The sequence below is a fragment of the Pezoporus occidentalis genome, unplaced genomic scaffold, assembly GCF_034315485.1.
Source record: "Pezoporus occidentalis ecotype Australia unplaced genomic scaffold, CSIRO_AGI_Poc_V1 ctg135, whole genome shotgun sequence".
NCBI classification, from domain to species: domain Eukaryota; kingdom Metazoa; phylum Chordata; class Aves; order Psittaciformes; family Psittacidae; genus Pezoporus; species Pezoporus occidentalis.
Window position 1 is genome coordinate 3,137,707 of NW_026913157.1, and position 24,595 is coordinate 3,162,301.

General features: G+C 40.7%; 1 protein-coding gene across 3 annotated transcripts in view; it reads left to right on the plus strand.

Moving 5' to 3' along the window:
• Positions 1–15,592, plus strand: part of SMPD3 (sphingomyelin phosphodiesterase 3) — a 106,448-nt gene extending 90,856 nt beyond the window's left edge. For all 3 annotated transcript variants that reach the window (XM_062609156.1, XM_062609155.1, XM_062609157.1), the window contains exons 4-8: positions 1,746–1,901; positions 5,652–5,741; positions 6,646–6,709; positions 12,015–12,177; positions 13,602–15,592. In XM_062609156.1, coding sequence (XP_062465140.1) covers positions 1,746–1,901; positions 5,652–5,741; positions 6,646–6,709; positions 12,015–12,177; positions 13,602–13,703 — 575 coding nt within the window. In that variant the 3' untranslated portion in view covers positions 13,704–15,592. The remainder of the gene's footprint in view (positions 1–1,745; positions 1,902–5,651; positions 5,742–6,645; positions 6,710–12,014; positions 12,178–13,601) is intronic.
• Positions 15,593–24,595: the final 9,003 nt, after the last annotated feature.

A 24,595-nucleotide genomic window follows, 5' to 3' on the forward strand; every position in this document is an offset into this window, starting at 1 on the left:
GATTTGTTGGGAATAATAAAAGTGGAAAAAAAAAAAAAAAAAGATAATTTACTGTTGGAATTACCAGTCTCAAAAGATGAGTCACTGTCAGGACCTATTTAAAGCACTCACTTTCCCTGGTCATGTCCTTTTTCCATATTTCTTTTAACTGTTTAGGATTGTATCAAGTCATGCCTGGTTGAACATTACTGATTCAAATCAGTTGAACAATACTGATTTGTATTTACTGTTGTTTTAACACCACTCCCAGCTCCCCTTCCCCTGATGTTCTTGACAATCCAACCCTTCACACATTTGTAGTGGTAGGAAAGCGAAGTCTTAATGCTTAAAGTTTGTCCGGGTGCTAATGCAATTACAGTGTGCTGAGTTCATGTTTGAAAAGTCTCTTTATAAAGTGCTGGTGACAGCTGCAGTTGAGACAAGTGATTAACAAGCTGTGAGGATGCAGACTTGAATAGTCACTGTCTCCAGAGTGGTCACTGAAAGCAGCTTTGGATGTACATAATGGATGTTTCTAATTAAGTTTTACAGCTTTTTAATAGCTAGCACAAAGTAGTAAATTAGGTTAAAATAAAATTGTAGTCAGGTCATTTTGGCTTTGCTACTTTTCCTTCTGATTGTGGTGTTTGAAAACACATCTTTTATTCTGAAGAAAAGTAATGTTGTTCTGACTTGACATAGCATTTCAAGTTTGAAACAAGGAAAATTACAACTGCTAACTATATTTACAGCGAGAAGGAAAAGGAAGACAACATGGTAAAGAACTATTTCTACAATGTGTCCTGCTCACATCATCATACATCAGACTTTTGTTGTACTCATTTTAAAAGAGCCAGTGACTTCATGCCACCTCATGTGCTTAGAATTAAGTATTGTTAGTTGCTACAATTAAAGATAGTTTTGCAAGTAAAAATATTTAACAACCAGTCAATCTGAACCCTTTCCTACCACTGTCATAAAACAGAGGCACATCCTCCACACGTGGAGCCTTGTGTAACTTCCCAGCAACTGGTGAAAGGATCTGGTTCTTCATTGCTTAAGTCCTGCCTACCTAAACCTGTATCTACATATACCTTTAAAAATAGGAAAAAATACTTCAAGTTAAAGCATTCTTACTTGAACACAAATCACAGAATCACAGAATGGTTTAGGTTGGAAAGGACCTTAAGATCATCTAGTTCCAACCCCCCTGCAAATAGATCTCTTCTTCGTCATATAGACTATTACTTAATGTGATTAACTTGAATTCACCATACATGTGTATTTCCTAGTAATACTTGAAGTTAAATTTTTCATTTTAAAAATCAGAAAGCAAAGAAAGATCAAGTGATTTACCCCAGAACATGCCATCCAGTTTGGTCTGAAGTAGGACTGTAACTGTGAATTCCTGATTGTAACTGCTGTGCAGATCATCCTCTTCCTCTGGCTAGAAGCATCATCATTTTGTCTAGTTGTCTGCAGCATAGATGTAGATGCCTTGTCTTCTTACTTCTTCAGCCATGCCTGGTATGATTGACTTCAAGAGGAGGTATTTAAATCATCAAAAAGTGTGGTTCCTAATGAACTCCATAATGGGCTACATACCACATGCTGAACATACTATTAGCCACACCATTTTTTATCTTGCACCTTTTTTCTCAGGATGTCTAGCAATAGCTTATCAACTAACCTTGGGCTGAGAAACCTGCTAAAAGGAGGTCTTGTCTCATGTTTTGGTTATCTGGATGTTTATTTGTTTGCTACAGGAGATACTACTGTTCGATGTGAGCAACTGGATATGCTTCAAGATTGGCTGTCTGAATTCCGAAAATCTACCTCCTCCTCCAGTACAGCCAATCCAGAGGAGCTGGTGGCTTTTGATGTCATTTGTGGAGATCTTAACTTTGATAACTGCTCCTCTGGTAAGACCAAGTTTTATTTTCTTGGTATCTACCTATTCCAGAAAGAAACAGGAGAGTTCTTGATTCCTGTAGGCTATAGCAGTATCTGAACCCGTGACTGGCTTTTGCAAGGGAACAATTGTTACAGATACTTCTAAAATAGGTACTAGCCTTGAAACAAGCCAAGGAGGGTAGCTGACACATACCAGCTCTGCTGGATTAGTAAGCATGATGCTTTCTAAGGCACAATGGGCAATAATTTGTGACTTCCAGTAACAATAATGAGGACAGATCCAGTGGTTTAGTTTTACTTGAATTAAGAAGACATCTATTGTACTGGAATTTTTGTTACTAATGAAAGACATGGATATTACAGGATTTTTGTGGAGAAAAAAAGAAGTAAATTCATGGAGTTAAAAGTAATTGGTGCAAATAGACAGGAGGTTAATGCTGCAGAGAAGTAAACACTGCTGAATCAGTCTTGGAAAAAATTAATTGATGCTGTGTACTTCTGGGGTTTTCTAATAATTTTTTTCTTCTATATTTGGATACTGAAGGTACTAGAAAAAGAACTCCACAAAATTAATGGGTGGTGAGTTCACAGAGATGGTAGCCTTTTTTCAAACATAAATATTAGACTTTGCTAAGGGTTAAACTGCTAACATAGAGTGCAGGACATTGTGTTTGTGTATCCTCTCTGCCTTCCTGCTCAGTGCAGCTCAGGCAGCCACCAGAGCTCCTTGCTGACCTTATACAATGCCTTGGAGCTGTTGGACACTTGTAAGAGAAGATTTTAGCAAAGCTGGAGAAACATTTAATAGGGTAGAAGAGATCATCAACCCAAAGCACAGCCCTTCTGGTGTTCAGCTCGTATGTACCAAAAAATAAATGGGTCACAACTGTATGATCCAAAGTAAACTCAGAATGGTCTGAGGAAGTGCTGGCAAGTGTTCCAACTGCTAGAAGAACCTGTTATGCACTGTGGAGGTGAACAGTAAGTGGTAATGGCTAGAAAATACTATAGTTAAACTAACATATTAGGAAAAAATAGAATGGTAGCTGTGATAGTGAGCTTTTTTTAGGGAAGGGGGGAAGAGGTGGCAACTGGAGCAGCGCCGGTGAAGAGAGACAGAAGCTGGTGGATACGAACAGCCAGATCTGCTGCCAAATCTGTGATGTGGCTGTTTCACGGGCAGTGCTGATGGGTGTATGGACTGGCCTGGAAGCAAAGATGTCCGCCAAGGAAATAAAACACCTGCTGAATAGCAAAGGGGAGACTGCCCAGCCAGGTGGCAAAGGGAAAGTGAATGGGGCTGTGCAGCATGAGAAGAAAGACAGGAGCAAAGCCAAGAGGCAGAACATGTCGTCAGTGTTCTCCACTCGAGGTCTGGCACTAACCCACATTTTGCACAAGAAGCACAGGGTATACTTAATGCTGTTGTGACCTGCAACTATTTGCTTCTGCAGATAATAGTTGCAAACATTGCAAATACTACTAAAGAGGACTGAAAAGTAGATTATAAAAATCCATTTTATTTTTGCTATCTCTGCTGCTTATTTGCCCCCTTCCCCTTTAAAGTCCACTCAGCCTGGAAACAGAAATTAAGCTGGTTACTTTGGTTTTTATTTCTAGATTGCTTTCTTTCCTTTCTCTTCCATTTTTTCATTACTCATTGTCTAGGGACATTTCTTAGCATTACAGGGAACTCAACATATTAATTTTTTTAAGCATTTATCAGCTTTCTGTGGTTCTGTGTATAATTTTCTGTATTCTTTCCCAATCCACAGACTCACATGCAAGTAATTAATGTTTCAGTGAATATCAAGCTTCTATTCATAGCTGTATTGACAGAACAGTTTTCAAAGATCTCCAGGCCTATGAGTGACCTTATGCTTATGACAAATGTTCTGCAACTCAGTTTTCCCTTCCAGCTTTACAGAACATTATGACAACACTTATGCACTTAGTGGGAACGTTATTTGAAAGGTCAAGTTGCTTTTGACTGACATATGTAGAAGTCTATTAATGTTTTAAAACCTTTTAGTGTAAGATAAGAAGCTTTCCAGTCAGATGGGTTGTCTCATCATCTGTGACTTGTTACTGTCAGAGTCACAGCTGCAAGGTAGTCATGACAGGAGTTTAATCTACCTTGGTTCTGGGGGAGATTTTGTAGACATATAACAAGGGAAAACCTGGAAAAATAAACTGAACAAAGGTTTCATCATATACTTTTCCATAAACATTAAACAAACCAATTGGTTGTTCAGGCAGAATAGGCAATTCTCTGCATTGCATCCCTGGCAAATCTTGAGAGGTCAGTTATCCACTGCCACATCTCCAGGGTACTCTGCCAAGTTAATTTTTCAATCTCCCTGAGATTATGAGGATGTTCTCAATATCAAGAGCTTAGTTAGGGGAGGTGGGGGCGACCTAGAAAGATGCAGTGAGATAGATCAGCTGGTATGGATGAGGTAGATGAAAACTCTATTAATGAGTACTAGTAAGAAAATGGCAAATATGGCTACAGCTATGGACACAGTATTACTGCACTCCATGTTTGTGCTCTGCTTCCTTCATAACTGGGAGAGGTCAAGAGCTTCTTCCCTTGGAAGAACAGCATTTCACACATGGAGATCTAATGTGTTTCCTGCAGTGTGTGATCTGCATTCTGGCCAAGATACACAGCTCATGGTTCAAAGTTCTGTTTCCCACTTCAGAGGAGTCCATTTTCATATGTACTTACATTTGCTGCTGTTTTAGCAATAGACAGTGACAAGTGTTTTACAGAAGCAGCTCTAAACACAGGTTAATATTCTGTCCCAAGAGAGAGCCTTCAAGTGTTGCTAAGAAGTTTTAACCTCGTAAAAGGTGTAAATGCTGCAAGAAAGAAAGTTAGCAGAAGCTGCTGCCAATTCTTTTGCCATTTAATATAAATGGAATTGTAGCAGCTGGTGTGATCACGTTCTGCTTGTGCTTGTTTCCCAGGTACAATGACTGCTGTGTCAAATAGCACATGCAGAACTAGAACTTGCTTATTTGTTCAGTGTCTGAAATTCTGCTAGACACATTTTTGTAGCTTATCTTACTAAATAATCCTAGGAGCTTGATGTGCTAAATGCAAGGAACACAGCAGCAATTAGGAAGAAATTCATTTAAAGTTGATAGGTCATGCTGATTATGTTCAGAATGACTTTAATGCTGTAGATAATATCCCAAGCGAATTATCATTTGCCCTTTCTCTTACCTGTTATAGCTTGGAAAACATTCAGTGAAGTCTTCCGAAGCAAGTAAAGCACAAGCTTTTATCTTTGAACTTACTCAGATACACACGTCTGAGTAAGTTCAAACATAAGTTTAACCCACAAAAAGTTTGCTTAACCCACAACAGCCATTCACATTGCCACTGTGGAGTCAGTCCAATCCTCCACTAAAGTTTTGTCCCAGAGTAAACCATGCAGTGTCAATGGCAGGGAGAAGAAATATGCTGCAAAACTCACTTCAGTTTACTGCTAGACACTACTGAAAATGTCTTTCTATGAAAGACTCTGTAAAAAAGCACTGTTACTAGCAAGCCTTTGCTTGGATTTCTGATCAAGACAAGATAGTGCTGTGCAGTACAGCTGCTATTGAACTTGTTCAAATCAACAGTATATATATGCATCAAAGAAGAAGGAGGACTTGCCTTCTCTGTTGTGGCAGGACATGTGGTTGTCGAAGATTCACCACACATAGCTGATACACCTTTTCTTGGGCTTATGCTTTCCTTGCAGAAGACAAGCTGGAGCAACAGCATTCTCTGTTTACACACTACAAAGATCCATGCCGAATTGGTCCTGGGGAGGATAAACCATGGGCAATCGGTAAGACCTTCTCCAACCATGCGTGTATGAACATTTCTTTGAATCACTCATACAACACTGGTAAGCAGCAGAGATTTCAGCTAATTGGAAGTAAGAATTTGGTGGAGATGAAATATTTATAAGGGTTTTTTCTGTAACATGTATATAAGCCTGAACGGTTCAGTCTTGCTGAGCTATAATTAAGAACCAGAGATCTCAAACTTCAGTCCACATTCTGGAACTTAAGCATCAAACTCCTTGAATGACTTCCCACACCTATTCTACTTAAAAAATAACCTCTGGATTACTTGGGGAGGAGCCAAATTATTGTTTCTGTGCTTTCTGCATGCAGTGAAAGCCTGCAGCTTTTGATCACAATGTTCCATTTGGTGTTCTATAAATACTGTAAGCGAGGATGGAACAACGCAGCTCAACAACACCATGAACTGGTAGGATTCATCTTATAAAAGGTTTTATGGAACTGTAAGCTATTTGTACCTAGTGCAACTCACTTAAACTCAGAAAAACTTTAGTTCCGCAGTTAGTCTTTTTCTAGAGTAGCAGTTGTAACTGTGAAGAGACTAAAGGTAAGAATGTGGAATTGTTTAATAACATGGTTTTACACTGTTGTAGCAGGAAAAAAAAAAAAACAAAAAAAAACAAACAAACAAACAAAAAAAAAACCAAAAAAATCAGACACTGGGGCTGAAAAACTGTCCCGTTGCTGGAAGGGCACAGGCAATGTTTTGGAAGGTGGCAGGCATTACGGAAGTCTGGACAGAGCTGCAGTGAACACAGTGTGCTTTCAGTGCAGTCCCTTTTCCCCCTACAGATGCTGTCTTCACACACCTCTGCCCTCAAAAGCTTTCCAAGGCAGGTCATAGGAGGAGTGCTGGGACAGTCACATCTCCCTTTCTCTTCACAGGTACCTTGCTGGATCCTGAAGGATTGTATGATGATGAAGTGTGCACTCCAGATAACCTACAGAAGTATGCAATTCCTAATTCTCCCACATGCTTTAGACAATTCCTTCAAAAGCCAGTTTATTGCTTGCTATTTAACATTTAAAAAACTGAGGGGTGTTTTATGGACTGTAAAAAATCCAAACCAAGAAAACACCACCAAAACCCAACAAACCAATCAGTCTTTTACTCAGGGATACTTGAGGAAGAAGATGAAAAGGGAAGGAAAAGGAGCTGCTTCTCTAAGTCTTAACAGAATTGGCTTCAGTGGGTGAGAAGATGAGAGCGACTAGTCAGTGGTGGTTTATTTCTCTAGAGTTAGTCTTGCCTGGACAGCCCTATAGGACAGGAAACCGAGCACTGCCAAAAAGGGTACACAAACAGCTTGTCTGGAAGTGCTTTTGCAGGCAGCCAGCTCTGTGGTCACAGCCCTGTAAAGTACAGCAACTAAAGGAATGTCAAATTAAATAGCACATCAGCCACAGCTTAATATCTCAGTGATACTAGTGCAGCATTACTACTTCTAAGGAATATCTGATATTGAGAAAGAGGTTATCTTTGGTTTGAGTTAGCAGACTTATGAAAAATGCAAAAAATGTTAGGTTTCTTGAATACTGTGCTGTTTGTCAAATAATATGCTAGTGGAGAGAAATTAATAGGCTTTTTACATTTCAGAGCAGCACTTGATTTCACTAATGTGATGATCCTTTCTGCACCTTTTCTACCTTGAGGGCTAGTTTAATGGACTATGTTATTTGACTAACTAACTATAAAAGATGCTGTAGCTGTTCATTACCCAAATATCCTAAAGATGTAAAGTTATTTGAATTAACACATCTGTGCAGATGCTTCAGTTAACACACACAATGGAAACGGAACATTATATAAGCACAGTTTCTGTTGACATTTTTACTCACGAAGTACAGAACACGGCATGGTACAGATGGACATCAGTTGAATGTATTTCGGTGAAGCTACCCTTTGAAGTTATCTTTATCAGTTTTGAACAAAGAAACTGAATTCCAGACATAAGGTCTGGGCTTAGTTGATCTTCAAATAAATAAACATTTGTTACAGTAAGTCACTGTAATGCTTTGTGCATTAAGGAGCCTGCAAAATTTCCAGGCATTTCTATTCACGTGTTGAAGACATGAATTTGGTACATATGAAAGGGATTTCTGGAAAGCAAAAGTAAAGTAATTTGGCCCCACAATCAATTGCAAATGCAAATCTGTATGTGGTGTAACATTCTATTTTATGGTTCCAGGAGGAGGCTTGGAACATTAAAAAAAAATTAAAAAATAAATTAAAAAAAACAAAAACCAAACAAAAAACAAAACCACACAACAAAAACCAAACAAAAAAAATATAAAAAAAACAAGCCTAAGACCCCTGTGTTATCAGGCAGCCTTTTGAGGCAATCTGTCACCAATTACTTCCAGGGCATTTTGTTTTATTTCCTGTAGAGTTCCTTGTGTTTGGCAATTAAGTTCCAATGACAAATAAATGACTGATAAATAAAAGTCATCAAATGATCAACAAAGATTTAAGAGTATTACTGCCACTAGCTATGTGTGGGTACAGCACTTCAGAAAGATGTAACTGGAAAATATTTCTGAGTGCTGGCAACAGAATATCCATTATACCTTTTGCTGCTCAGTGTGGCTTTGTTTTCTGTGCAACATTATAATTCTCTTAGACCCCACTTTCCACTAGCTTTTTATGCAGATGTGCAGAGAGCATGGATCTGCATGTGTACCTTATGTAGATGTACTTAAACAGGAGCCTGTCCTCTCACCTCTGCAAGAGACTGGTAAACATAAGAAATGCTGATAAATTCAATAAAATTTGAAGCCATTCATGAAATTTGAGCTTTAAAGATGCTTAAATGCTAAATAGCACAGAAGCTCTGGAGCTTTCTGTATCTACCAAGCATCATTGATCTACATGGCAAAACAGGGTACAGCCTAAAACTGATCTCAAATTTTTCAAAATAAACCTTGATCAAGCTTTACAGACTGTTAAAATAGGCATTTAAACTGGCAGCGTAACCTATCTACAGAATTAGTTCTTCATCAGCATTCTTCTCTAGTTTATAAATAAAATTAAGTACTTCACATCACTAAACTAATCAGGCCATAAAAGCAGCAGAAAAACTATTTCCTAGGTATCTCTTTCATGTTAAGTACAGCATGCATACAATATTGGACTAGAAGGACATACTTGTTACAAAAAATGAGCCAGTCACAATTGTGGAACAATAATTGTATGTGGCTGTAATTATTACAATTAATAAGCTAGCTGTCACAGTCTGGGCCCTGCCCCAGTGCTGGAAGCTACACAAGATTCTGCTCAGCAAGGCTTCACAAAAGGCACACAAATAATCTCATCTCACACAGATCATTGTCACTTTTGAGCAGAGCACTGGAGTAGGGCACTCCAAACCCTGACTGGAGTCTGGCACAAGAGAGCACAGCTAAAAAATAAGATTTAAATGCTAGTTTTTCCAGGCTTCACTGCTAGACAGGGCTCAAAGTTCTGGGTGACAGGCTGCAGCACCAGTAACAGAAGTCCTCCTTAACTCAGGTGCTTCATGTCTGAATGACGGATGGCCCCTGAAGCTTTTTAATGAGGGATTGAGTTTTGCTTTATAGCTCCCTTACATACACTGCTCTTCACACTTTTCCTGTGTTCACTGCAGCTACAGGCAGCACTACCAACCAGCTAGTGGCCAGAGAGCTGCCTGACAGAATATTCATACTTAAACTCTGGAGTTACTTGCGGCTGAAAGTCTTTCAAGAAAAAAATGAAGTTCCAATTACTTTCTATCCTCCCTTTCTTTGTGTCAATGCATTAAGCCAATTACTCTGACAAAATTCAGGTTTAGTTGGGCAGCTCACATGTAATTAGTTAAGTTCACTTAAGTTGTTATTATGTTACTGTTGGCAGGGCACAGCCAGATGTCCAGTACTGGTGTCTGCATCCTGCAGAGACAAACAGCAAACAACTGGATATGAAGTTTTAGGCAGAAGCAGATGCATGCACGTTTACAATTTGTTTTCCTCATGTATTTACAAGTAACATTTCCCTTCTGTGAACAGTTATGCAGGTTGAGTGAATACCCAGTGTTTGCAGACTTTTGAAAGGATATAATTGAAGTTAAACAAATTCATCTTCTAAATTAATGCAAATAATTTTTTTTGCCAGTAGCACTGCAGTGCTAGTCAGCAGTTTCTTCTACTTTGTTACTTAATTAGCTTTGCCAAATATAAATACAACTTTTGAAAGAAGTCAGTCCCATCAAAGAGCTTGCTTTCCTGAACCTAGAAGAAGAATTCCAGGAAGTGAATCATTTGCAGTAGCTCTTTGTAGGATCAGTTTGCAAATGGGGAGCAGACAGCAAACTAATTTGAGTTACTATGTGACAGGCTAAAATGAAATAATACATAAAAGAAAGCTTGCTTTCTTAAGCTGGTTACAATAAACTCCAAGAACCTTCAGTACCTCACCAAGTCCAAAGTGGGTTAAGAAAAGTTCCGGCTAAATAATTATGTGACCAGAATTTTGTTACTGTTCTCTTTTGAAGACACATAAAATACTTCTTGTATGTCTCAACTGACCTAGATATACAGATTATAATACTACTGAGACCTAATCAACTGCAGGAAGTGCTGTGCCCCCTCTGCCACCTTTAAGATCCTTCCAAAGAGACAAAATTTGACAAAGAAACCATTTACTTCTCAACCATTAAAACACATCACAAGATTCAGGTATTTGTCTCTTGTTTTTCCTTCATTCCGTACTTTCACATGCATGCATTAAAAAACTCCTAAATCCAACACCATAAAACCCATCCAAAGTCAAGTTTTAAAAAACAGGTGATCAAAAATATCTTATTTTTTCCCAAGGTGAAATTAAAGGCTTTATACCTGCTAGGACCCAAGTTCATGGCTCAGTGTTTTTTGTTAGACAGTTGATGATGTAGCTTAATGGCATAATCAACTCTTACAAGGGAAACTACAGAACCTTGAGCTCAGGCTTTGGCAGGTAAGTAAAGGAAAATGATTTTCAAGGAGGTGGTTTTCAAAGTAGTTTGTTTACATTTTGAGTCAGATAGTAAAACCACAGCCTAACGTATCGCTCTCTGCATGCACAGTTATTCCTCAAACCAGCTGCAACTGTATGTAATCTTAATTGTCTGCACAATACCCTACACAGGCAATTACCATGTGGACCTCCTGCTTTTGCAGGCACAATTGTTTCTGTTGTTGGCAGATCTTTTAAATAGAACACAAGAAGGTAAACCAAGTTTCCTTTTAAACCCAAGACAACAGCAAAACAGTACAGAACAGCACAGCAACATCTAATTACTGTAAAATACAGTGACAGGGACCATTATGGTAGCATGTTCACAGGAGGGCTAACTTCAAAAATTAGATCAAGTTGCTCATGGCTTCAGTAGACTTCTGTATAAAATACACTGCTAAGGTTTAAGCACCCAAAATAAGAATTTTAATGGGAAAGCTGCAGCTTATTTGACAGAACACAGGACTGGTACCTAGAAACTGATTCTTAATTTTGAGTTGTTTTTGGCTGGATCAATCTCCTTGCAAGATGGAGGCAGGACTAACACACCCACTGAGTAAGTCCATCTCTGTAGAAGACTTTGGAGAGTGTCATATACAGGAATCAAATAAATTGCGCTGCCATTACTACTGAGGTAAGAACTTGGGGTCAAAGACACTGTAATCTGATGCTGAGGGTTGCTCAAAACCAGCTACCACCTACCCAGGTGTGTGCTCCAGAAACCATTCCTCATTCATATCCTGTCTGTAGAACGGTTGTCGGAACCCCAGAGCGAGCTGCTCTGATCAAAATGGAGAGGTTTGTATTGAAGTACACAAGTCTGTTCTGAAGTAACCCATGAAACAATTTCCTCCTCTGCTAGACTCAGCAATGCTGGAAATCAACAGAGGGGCTGTGGGCTGCAATATACTATTGCAGGGGGTATAGTATATTGCAATACTATATTGCAATATACTATACAGGGTCCTTCTTGCAGGTGTCCGTGTTCCTAGCTACAAGGGTAGGTCCAGCAGTGCAGCACCAGTGATGCCAAACATGCCCTGAGGCTTTAAGAGCCCTGTCAGTGTTTGTTTAGCACAGCCTCATACTGGAAAACACACATGGAAGAGGATGTGCTCTACAAGTTTGACAGTCCTTTTGGACAGGCATTATCCTTAACGGGGATTTGGAGAGAATCTAGCACAGTGCATGAAGGGACAGAATGAACAAACATTTAGAGCACTTGTTTTGTTTTTTAATGAAACAGGGTGCTGGAAAGTGAAGAAGGAAGGAAAGGATACTTGGTCTACCCCACCAGCAAGAACCACAGTTCCAGTCAAAAGGGGAGGAAGGCATCACTGAAAGGGAATGGGAGGAGAATTGACTATATGCTGTATACAGAAGAAGGTCTCTACCTAGAATGGAAAGTGGTGAGTTTCAGAGCTGACAAAAAGAGCTGTAACTCACACAACAAACTTGTGTGGATGGTACAGCAGCCTGTTCTGCTTGGGTTCAAATTCATACTCCAAGGGGAACCTGCTGCTTTGCTATTTTCTACTTCTGCAAGCAAGTATGGAGTTTGTAAACCTATTATGTAAGGTTTTAAGCAAATTCAAGATGAGTAGCAGCACTGGTAGATATGCTGCTCCTCAACAACAAATAGTTCCAGTTCTTAAACTCTTGCCAGACTAAGTGTTTTGATGTTACCAACAGTCTGAATGATTTTTCCATCTTCTCAAGTATCTGGATATTCTTTTATTGTGCCTACGACAAACCCTCCTAAGTTACAAGCCTGTGATGCACAGGCGGATGTTGATGTGGGCTAATCAGAGTGGGATCTTGCACTGCACTGTCTGCTTCCTGGTGTAGGACCTTAGCTTATATAAAATTCCATGATAAAAAAGAGACACTAGTTCACACTTATCTACCATACCCTGCTGTAGCTGCTGCAGAAGAGCAGGCAATAGAGCAGTTCAGCGTAGCTTAGTGCACAGTACCTTGATCTGCCTGTGCTCTGGGTGCGCTCTGTGGACATGGCAGCTTAGCAGCTGGATCTTTTTCAGGCTTCCTGTTTCAGATGCACAAAAATGCCCATGGTGCATCTGTATGGTAAACCCATCTTAGATTTTGCACAAACAGCAACAAAGCCAATATTTGAATAATTCTGACTCAGATTAAGTCATTGATAAGGCTCATGCTGGCAGCATAACTAAAATATGTGTGCTTCCTGCAAGCAATTCCTAAAGTACTGGTTAAAGAAATACCTGGCTGGTGGAAGGGGTAAACTCCATTGCATCAGAAGAACGCTAGAGTGGCTCCATCCAGCTGCAGAAGCTGAGCAGCACACAGTATTTCCTACAGAACATCAACTTGGTCCTATGAAATGTTGCCAGAACAAAGTCTGGAATATGGAGACATGAGAAGCAGGGTTCCTCATCACCTTAAGTCCCCAGGAAGTTCAACACCTCAGTCTAGAAGACAGGCTTTCTTTTTAGCTGCATACCGTGGGTAGTGTGGTATAGCCAGCCGCTCTGTATGTACATGGATCACCAACTGCAGCACTGTAGATCAGTGTCTGCAACAGTGTAATGGAAAGAAAAGGTGCAAAAGATTCCACCCAGACTAGTTTAACTGGTATCATATAAATGGTTCACCTCATCAACTGCATCACACTGACACGCCCTGCGAGGCAAATAGTTTACCATGAGCTCAGCCAAGCTAGGCTGGTCCCACACATCTACTAATGCAGAAAGGTAGTTCGAAGTAAATTAAAGAGAAGCATAAACCCTGAGTCCAGTGTGTGCTATACCAGATCAGTTCCAATTCTTTTCTTTCTTTTGTTTTTCCTCTGCAGGAAGTGGAAGAGTTCAGCTTTATTACCCAGTTAGCAGGCTTGACAGACCACCTACCAGTAGCAATGCGTCTCATGGTTTCTACAGGAGAAGATGACCCTTAAAGCTAACTAGCTTTGAGAGATCAGAAGAGGGAAACATTAACAATATTAAGAAAATATCAGAATAAGAATGTTCTGGTGCCATGTTAGGGAAAATGACCAGACCTGACTTGGGCTAATTCTGAACATACCAACAAAGGCAGATATAAAAAGGGAAGAAATAGAGGGGTTGTGGCCAAAAGCCACTGTCACAAGTTGCTCAGGCAACAGGGCAAGCCTGTACTACAATGCTTTCACTGTGGACCGAACGGAACCAAGATGGAAGTCCTAATTCCTTCTGAACCAGTGCCATTCTTACTAAACATGTTTTTATACTAATATATAGCACAATTTAGTTTGTAATTAGTCTGTGAGTTAGTGCTGCTCTATGGTTTTTTGCATCATTTCTTTGTATAACTAATAAGCTAAAGCTTTGTTTCTTTTTTTAGCCTGTTTATAAAGTTGTAGCGTGCTTGCATCAGTAGCATGCGCCCGCACTGCATGCCACTCTGAGATAAAATAGTCAGTAAGATATCATGGGGAATATCAGAATGGAAGCAAGTTCAAAAATCAGATTACCAGCCAAAGCAAGGCATTCTGGGACTGGCAAACCCTTCTGTCCTTACAGATAGATCTTAAAGCAAATAAACAGAACCTGTATTCAGTTTGCAGACCAGTATCTTCCTGTCTATTTAAGGATACTTCTAAGATTTGCAATTAAGACTTTAAGAACACAGTTCTACCCTTACTCCAGCTGTGTTCCCACTGAAATTATGAAGTATTGTGTCTGAATAATGACTCCAGAATTGGGCCTTTAGCTTTCTAGGTGCAAGTTATTTCCTTAAGAAGAAATACAGTTCCCCTGTAATGTTTTTTCTTTCTTTCCATATGTGGGACAGTTCTGAATTATGGTATGGGATGATATGTATGTTACAGTAGCGTGAATAGATTCCTGTAGTACTGTTGGTAACACCAGAGCCAACCTTCTGCCTTAGTTAGGGTAAGTGGGAAATAGCTTGTAAAATGCATGCTAGATATAGAGTTAAAATTAACATTTTTTTTTGGAAAAATGTGGAAGAGTGTATGACTGATAAGGCAGGATAACCTAACAATTTTCCAAAGGAATCAATCAGTACACTTAAAAGGAAAATCTAGCAAAACTAACTAGAGAGTAGAGACCAGAACTGTGACTCTCAGCCTTAGGTAACTGCAGCCTAGAAACAGAGGGTTTGTTTCTGTCTTTGAGACACAGGTTTCCATGTGTTATGCACTCACAGGCTTTAACGAGGGTCTTTCCAGCTAATTTGTATGTATGTTCTTTCCCTGCAGCTGTTTAAATGTGGGGCTCCTCTCTGTCATCTTATCCCTATGACTTCACCTACCCAGCCTCTGTAACCTTAACAAAATAATGAAAAGTTGAGGATCAGGTCCATGCCAAGACTTGGTGTTTTCTTAGGGATTTAAATGCAGAAGGGTTTGTGTTGCTGGGAGAACCAGGGGACCCCTTGTATTTTCACTGATACTTAGTTTCTTCTGCCTGCTTCATGTTCGGTTTTAGCACTATTTCCTCGTACATTATAAATACCCAGTGTTAAAAAGAAAAGAGTTAATCTAATAGTTAGTTACCCTATTAAGTAAACTGCTTTAGTTATGCTGGCCACAAACTCCTGAAGATGCTCTTGTTTTGGTTTAGTTTGCACCTGCTAGGAATCAGCTTGAGCTAAATCAGAAGAAATTTAAATTAGAAATCCCAGTCTATGCAGCCTCTGGTACTGGCTTAATTAGCTGCAGTAAACAGTGAAACTTTCACTTAGGTCAGCCTGATTTTGCAAGTAGAGAAACAAAGCTTTAACAGTCACGAGAGTACTGGACTGACAGTACTGCCTAATCCCAAATAGACAGTAGGCCACTGTTCACACCTGGTCTTGACACGTTTTAACGCCTCATTTTCCAGTCCTGGCGCTCCTTCAGCAGAGACTGCCTCTAAACTGTGTACTGTGCCAAACCATGGGGGTAGTCTGCAAGTGTAACTATAGGGACTCCGAAATAGAACCAGACCTAATTCCCCTTTTTGATAAAATTAGGAATTCAAGTTTATAGCATCAGAGACTTGAGTGTACTATCCCAGTGCACCACCAACTTCCCACTTTGTATGTTCCTCTTTATACAGAGGGTGCACATATGTGCAATGTGTTTTTCTGGTTTCTTATCTCCTTACCCAATTCAGAAAAAATTGTACCTGAAACCTATTAACCCTATTTTCTATCTTGCTTGTATTTTATTAACCTTTTTTAAAAAAACAGATGGTATCAGTAGCAATTTGTGTGCTGTACAGCAGCTATTTCTCAGTAGTAAAATTAAATATAAGGTATTTTTAGTAGCTTTCCTATCAATGTAAATTACAATTTAATATCCACTTCTCTAAGGATCAATTGCAGGAGCTGAATTTGACACTCTGTGGGATATAATCCTAAAACTACTGCCGAACAATGTTACATTATTTACAGTAAACCAAGATGGTCTAAATTACTTTAAAACTCAGTTCTGTGGCTTTGTGCTGACTAAAAACCAGGCATTTTTTTGTCAACTTTCTGAGATATGTTGGGAAATATTTTTTTCAAATTTAAAGTAAAGTGGTTTAGATTTTGATGTTCTTATTTTCTCAGTGATCATGAAATGGATAGTGGTAAAATGTTCTCTCAACATAATAAGCATACATTTAATCAGTCTAGGTAGTTCTTACTAATTTACTCTCTTAAGGATCACCCTTGCAAGAGCATGCTGGGAGGTACAGCATTGTGGCACCGCTGTACAGATGCTCCTTGCTTTTGTGCATCAGTCCTGTGCCTTCCTATGCCTTGGTATGCTTGCAGGAGTCAGAGAGCGTATGTACTGCTAAACTGTAATGAACAGGTTTTCCTTTCCAGGGGAGCAGCCTCCTGGAGAAAAGCGAGTATACACCACTGCTACCAGTTCCATAGATTGACTGGCAGAAAATAATTCAGACAATGCCTGTACCAGCAGGTTATCAATCATTAAAAGCCTTATACAGATACTATGTAATAGAATATTTGCATTAAAAAAAAAAAAGGGGGGGGTGACTATCAAGGAGAACATGCCCAGGAAATCAAACTCCAGATAGCTTCTTCAGATGTCAGTCCCAACTTGCTTAAGGATAGCATGGCCCAATTTATTAGTAGGATGTTATTTATTAGAAGATTGAGTTAGGCTTATTCAACTATGCTGCCCCACTTTGTACAGGAATTTCAGCTATCTTCAAGAAGAAGTTGGTGATAACACTATTCTTGGTTTAATAGCTGCCACTCAACAGGGATACTATAGATGAAGTGCCATCTGTTTTTATAGAAGTTAGGTAATATCTCTCATTTCTCATTTTTCCATTTGCATTTTACAAAAGCACTGCTAGAACAAGTGAACAGAATACACAAGGACAGCCAAAACCTAAGAACTCTCAGGCGTTTTAAGGATGTCAAGTCCTTACGAAGTCAGTACCTTTCAGTCACTTCAAAAACACAGTCTACAGAATGTAGCCTCTTGTGCACATCCAGATTCAGTTAATCTGTGCACTATTTGAGAGACACATGATCCACCCACTTTGCAGCCACTGAGGACCAGCAGTAGTGCCTAGTGTACTAAATCTCTACAACCAATTCAAGTGGTGGCCAGCTTAGTTTTATTCCATCACAAACTGGATGCTTAATCACAGCTGTCTAAAGCAACTGAACTGTGCCATGGACTGGCTCCAACCTGCAGCATGTTGTAGGGAAACCCCAGAGAAAGCTGCCTGGTGTAATGAGTTTACCTGTCTTGTGCTAGTAGTATGACACAGTTTTGTCCAGGAAGCACTCTCAGCCAGTCTGGCTAGACCCTCAGTCCTATTTGATGGGTAAGATAGTAAGGAATTTACAATTCTGGTAAGATTATTTTGTTGATGGTTTCTTGTTTTGTGTTTTTTTGTTGGTTTTGTTTTTTTTTTTTAATGGCCTTTCTTTGGTATTCCCAAATAAGCCAATTAGCTGTCCCCAGCTAATTGGTCTTCAGTCTACCCTGGGATCACATAGCAGCACATGTATGCCAGCACATATCATCAACTCAGAAATGAAGCATTTTTACCTCCTGATGCTACAGGAGTAAAACAGAAATACAGTTCTAGCACTCTGACAGACTCCCAGTTTTATCATCTGTTGCAATGAGAGTCAAATTGTTACTGAAGGTCTCATTTTTCCATGCCATTCTGTTTTAAATATAATCTTGATGCTTTTAAAGACTTGTATTATTGCTGAAGTTTAGAAATCCTATATTATGAATAACCTTTTTTTATTTGAATGATTTTTCAGTATTGTATCCTTCTGGAACCTAATGTTTTTATATGGTAAGCACACACCTTCTGACATTTTGTTATAAATGTATTAAAAGAAAAAATTAAATATTTTCATTGTTTTCTTCACCTGCAAGAAAACCACAATCTCAGACCTGATAAAAGCAAGGTATTTTGAACAATAGAGTGGGGATTTTGTCTTTTATTGGTGCTGAAAGGAGTAACTGGTTGATGCAAACAAGATAATAAAATTTCAATAGTTGAATGATTCCGTGCAGTCCACTTTTTCCTGGTTTGTGATGTGGAGTCTGACGTCACTCACAGAAATCTGACTCTAAGAGTACAGTCTCCCTGTGCTATGCTGTTGTAGTTAATCTGCAGAAAATAAAGGCTGAAAGAAACGAATGCTCTTAACATCCTCCACAGCTCAACATCCAACCTCACAGATGCACCCTGCTAAGTGTTTCAGACAGGCACTGCCCACTGTAGGCTGCAAACCTGAATCCCCATGGACAAGGATATCCATTCTGCACTGCATTCTGCTGGTATTTAGTATAAGATCAATTCACGTGAACAATTTCTTCTTATGCAGCCTTGACATCTCAACAGTTATCTAGTCCATGAACTAATGAGAGCATGTTTTTATCTTTGGCTGGATGGTATAATTAAAAAACAAACACAGTCTCTGTTCATTTATCCTTAAGAAATCCAGCGATACAACAAAACAATGTCAAAGGAAAGAAATCTATTCTACTGGTTCAGTCTTTCTGAACAGTCCTCAGAGTCCTTTATAAAAGCTTGTAGGGAGCCCACCTTGAAGAATTTATTTTCTCCACAAGCAGAAAGGAGGGTATCAGTGCAGTGACAGAGTACAAGTGACAGAGCACAGCACACAAGTTTCTTGCCATTACCTCAGGAAGGAACCACTTTGGAGATAGGATGTTAGAGGTGGATCTCTGCAGCCGTCTCCACTGCTGTACAGACAATTTTTGTCTGCGTTCTGATGCTACCACAGCATTACCCTTCCACAGGCTTAATTTTGCAGCAGTAGATTCCTAGCATGTGCTTCTCATGCAATACCTGACTGGTTTTCCTTGTTGCATTTTGCATTATTGCATGAGAGCTCGTGAGTGGGTTTCCCTCTATGAAGTGCTATAGGTCCATCATCATGGCTTGACTTCGCCAACAAAGATTTGGGAAGGGCTTTACCCACACTTACTACATGCACGCCGATGACTGAAAAGGCCAATGTGAGATAGGCAAATCCGGCTGCAAAAAGCACAGCGAAAGGTCTCCTTGGGTGGTATAGGCGGGGTGCAATTCTTTCTACGTTGTCTTTTCTCCTCAAGACTAGTTCTGCATGAGGTCTCAAAGGAGTCAATGGCATTATGTATGGTGTGTTTTCAAGTCTCCCGATTGGAGGCCAAGGTGGACCCCTGATGGTAGTCAATGTGGCCAAGGCTAAGGTATTGTTTCAGGGAGTCCTTACATCTCTTCTTTGGGGCACTTCTCTTGTGGCTACCGGTGGCAAGTTCACCATAAAACATGATCTTAGGGAAGCAGTGATCCTTCATCCTAGACGTGCCCTGCCCAGCGCAGCTGCAATTTCACCAATATGGCCTTGATACTGGTGACCCCTGCCTGTTCGAGAACAGTAACATTTGACACATAGTCAGCCCAGTGGATGTTTAGAATTGTATGGAGGCAGTGCTCATGAAAGCGTTCAAGGAGTCGAAGGTGATGGCGGTAGATGACCCATGATTCAGACCCATATAAAAGAGTAGACAGCACAATGGCTCTATAGACACTGATCTTTGTGCTTTTCTTCAGGTGTTTATTACACCAGACTCTTCTATGGAGTTCTCCGAAGGCTCTATATGCCTTTGCTGTTCTGTTGTCTATCTGTCGATTGTGGCATCCGAGGAAATACTGCTTCCCAGATTGCTGAACTGCTGAAATGACTTAAGCTCTGACTCGCCAATGGTAATGTGGGGATGATGGTAATCTTCTTGTGGTGCAGGTTGGTAGAGAACTACTGTCTTCTTCAAGCTGACTTCCAGCCCAAAAAGCTCAACCACCTCTGCAAAGCAAGATGTTAAACGCTGCAGAGCTGCTTCTGTGTGGACAACAAGGGTGGCATCATCAGCAAAAAGCAGTTCACAGACAAGATGATTTAGGGTCTTAGTGTGGGCCTTCAGTCACCTTAGGTTGGATAGGCTACCATCAGTACGATATCGAATATAGATGCCGTTTTGTTCGTCGAGGTCTACTGTGGCCCTCTGGAGCATCATGCTGAAGAAGATTGTGAATAAAGTTGGTGTGAGAATGCAACCTTGTTTCACACCATTGGTCATTGGGAAGGGCTCAGAGAGTGCATCGCCATATCTGACTTGGCCTTGCTGATCCTCATGTAACAGAATAATCATTTTGAGGAACTTGGGGGGACAACCTAATCATTCCAAGATCAGCCACAGGTCTTTTCTGCTCGCAGTGTCAAAAGCTTTGATGAGGTCAACGAAAGTTACATAGAGCCCCTTATTCTGTTCTCTACACTTTCCTTGAAGTTGTCTGAGAACAAATACCATGTCTGTGGTACTTCTATTAGCTCTGAAACCACACTGACTTTCATGTAGAAGTTCTTCTGCGATGGCGGGTACTAATCTGTTCAATAGTATTCTTGCAAGAATTTTTCCAGCAATGGAGAGCAGAGTTATACCTCAGTAGCTTGAGCAGTCTGTCTTTACACCTTTTTTCTTATACAGAGTGATGATGATTGCATCATGAAAATCTGATGGTAATCTACCTTGCTCCCAACAGCGCACAACTAGTTCATGACATTTAGCATGAAGTGCTTGGCCTCCATGCTTCCAGATTTCAGGTGGGGCACCGTCAACCCCAGCTGCCTTGCCAGTTTTCACCTGCTGTATAGCCTTAAGAGTCTCTTCCATGGTAGGGGCTAAATCCAATTCATTTTTCACCGGTTGTTGTAGAATGTACTGGATTCCTTTGCCTTGGACTACACGGTTAGCACTAAAGAGTGTTTGAGAGTGTTCAGACCAACAATCCAGGATGGAGATTTTATCTGTAAGAAGCGTTTGGCCACCTGCACTAAGTAAAGGGCTTTGAACCTGAAATGTGGGTCCATACACTGCCTTCAGAGCCTCATAGAATCCTCTGTGGTCACCTGGATCTGCACATAATTGAGTCTTTTCTGCTAGGCTGAGCCACCACTTGTTCTGGATGTCTCGAAGTTTCTGTTGGAGTTTCCTACATGCAAGATGAAAGGCTGCTTTTCTTACATGGCAAAGTGGCTGAGCGAGGTGTGCTTGATGAGCAGATCTCTTCTTTGTCAGCAATTCCTGGACCTCCTGGTTGCTATCGTCAAACCAGTCTTTGTTTTTCTGTAAGGAGAACCCAATGGATTCTACGGAGGACTGCAAGATGCTATTTTTAATATGTTGCAAAGCACTTCAGGAGAAGAATCTATAAGCTGGTCTTCAAGCCTAGTTTGAAGGTTAGCCTGAAAGCTGTCCCTCACTGCAGCTATTTGGAGATTATTAACATTGAGCCTTCTCCTTGGAATGTCGCCCCTCTCAGGTCTGGGCTTGAAGTGGAAATTAAGTTTGCAACACACAGGGCAGTGGTCTGTTTGACATTCTGCACTAGGCATCCCTTGGGTGTGACAGACATCATGAATATTTATCTGGCACACTAAGACACAATCAATAAGGTGCCAATGTTTAGATTGAGGATGCATCCAGGTTGTCTTCCAGCTGTCCTTCTGCTGGAAAGTAGTGTTGGTGATGGTAGGCTGTTGCTCTGCACAGAACTCTAGCAAGAGGTGACCTTTATCATTGCAGCTCCCAACGCTGTGCTTGCCTAGTACTCCTTTACAGGCTTCAAAGTTCTTACCTACTCGGGCGTTGAAGTCACCAAGGATTATGATCTTATCTTCTATAGGAACCTTTTGAGTGAGGTGACGCAGGTCGGAGTAGAATTTTTCTTTTTCTGCAGGGTGAGCTTGCAGAGTTGGAGCATACATGCTGAAAAGAACAACATGTTGCTTATTGTGTAGTGTAAGACGTAGGGAGATAATACAATCGGAATGACCTATCAGCAAATTTTCAAGTTTAGAGACTGTGGAGTTTTTAATCATGAAGCCAACTCCAGAAAGATGACTTTCAGTTTTGGATTTGCCTGACCAGTAGAGTGTATAGCCGGCACCATATTCTTTAAGGCTACCTTCCTCATGAAGGCGAACTTCACTGAGAGCAGCAATATCAATGTTAAGTCGTGACAATTTGTGGGCAATTAGCGCAGAAGGACGCTCAGGACGCCCGCTGTTCACTGTATCAAGCATGGTTCTGATGTTCTAACATGCGAGTGTTAATCTGGACACACCTTTGGAGGCAGGTGTATGTCTTTGTCTCTTTGTCTTTAATTGACCGCAACAGAAGATGCCTGTTGGCCATGGCTAGCCAACCAAATAGAGGGGGAGATGAGCTTTGGTTAGGCCACCTTTTCTAGGCCTCTCTCCATATGGAGCAAACAGCGCTCTCCTTGGAAAAAAGGCTGCTTGGTCATTCAGGATGTTGCCGAACAAGACTGTCATCTCCTGGGTCAGTCTTCAGCAACCAATGTCCTGAACCGCCTGCATGCAGTGTTGGGTCTGCAACTTCCAGTGCACCTTATCACCTGCCGTTTTGTCCCTCGCCTGTCGCTACAGGGCTTTGCAAGTGTGGGTAAACCCTTTGGGCCTGCGCAGTGGATTTTATAGGTGAGGCACACAGTTTGCGCAGAACTGGCCCCACCCTTTACGCCTGAGGTTTATCTGCCGGGGCCTAGCAAGCCTGGATGGTGACAGCAAAGTCCTCAGGTCGTAGGTTTGATTAGAGTGTCCTTCTCTTAGATGGATGGCCTTACAGGGCTATATGAGCTCCATCTGCCCTGGTTTGAAGTTAGAGTTGTCTTTCTCCTAAGATGGTTGCCCAAAGGCTAGTGAGCCCATCCTGCCCATGGACACACTTTGTCTGACCCTTCAGTTGAGACCTGTCTGGCATGGGAAACCCTACCAGAGGCATGTGCGACCACCAGCATAGCTCCCAACCTCACAAGGGCACGCAAGCTCTTTCCCCACGACAAGGGGGTGTCCGCGAAAGAGGCTATAGGTACTTCATAGGAAAACACAGTCATTTCTTGGACAGCTGGCACTTCCCAGACATTTAACTAAAAAGAACAAGCACAAAAAAATCATTATTCCTTCCTGCTCCCCCTGCCCCAGAAGTTGTACTCTAGGTTATTGTGAGCCGCTGCCTGGCAGTCAGCACTGTAACTGCAATGCCATCTGCCCCTGGCTATTTTACAGGTTCTCTTGGCAAAGCACCCATTAAAACAAGCCTCCCTATCCCACTGAAATTCCTGCTCAGAATGCTGCTAAAACCGCTGCTCTTCCAGCCCTTTTCTTTGACTGTTTAATACTTCTATTTGCTGCAGCAAGGAGAACTGGTAGATCAACGTTCTCATATATATTTTCATGGCCTTTCAGACAACATGCTCTTAACCTCTTGTTACCATTGTTTTTGACTACTCCAGATTTCTTATTTACCACTCCTAAATCTGCAAACCCATTTTCTTCCAGACTTTCCCTGACATTTAGGGAGGGCTTCAAGCAACCGTTTGTGAGATCAGCATGTAGGGCTCACTAGGAAGACTTGGCAGGAAAACAAAAATCCTCTTTCTTGTCTTTTATGGAATGGCAGATTTAACTGCTACTTCCAACCACTAGATGTGGACAGAAAGAGATATACATTAATTGCAGGTAAGACTGCAAGAAAATGGAAAAAAATAAAAATAAATATCCGAGGATATTTAGGCATTGGTTATGTCCTCTCTCCTCCTGTCTGACCCACAGATGCCTCAGTGCAGAAGACCTGTAACTGCCCTTTTATATAGCACCCAGCATTACAACATCAAGGAAATTGTTCCCAGGCACCAGAACCATCTAAAGAGTAAACTACTCAAAAAAGGAGATTCACTGTAGTAGAAAAATGCTATAACCTTTCTGTGTGCTTTAGCATTATTGAATATAATCATATAAAATACAGGGACATTTCCCCCATGTTTCCCCACTGCTTTACAGCTGGCTTTCCTGTCTGTAAATTGCATAATTCCTAGAAAACAGCCTCTGCTTACTCTGTTCCTCTGGATACATCCACCAATATGTGCTTGGTTTCTACCACTGTCAAGCCCCCTCTTTCCCTTTTGTAAGTAAACCTTTGATGTCTCCAAGGCCAAATCAGAAGAACTCCAAACTTCCCCGTGGGCCATAGTCCCCAGATGGTAAGCCACGTGTGCCAGAATTTCTTTTATCTGTATAAACACTGCAACAAAATCCTAATGTGTCACAGTAGTTCTGTTATATTACATCTGTTCTTTCACAAAGCTCTGCTAAAGCTCCTCAACTCATGGCAGCACGTGTCCAAAGCAACCAGAAGCCTTAAAAGTCCCATTGCTATTCGCAAATGTTTTGACTTAAATCCCAGCAACAAGATGCGTCAAACTGATGAGCTCAACAGAG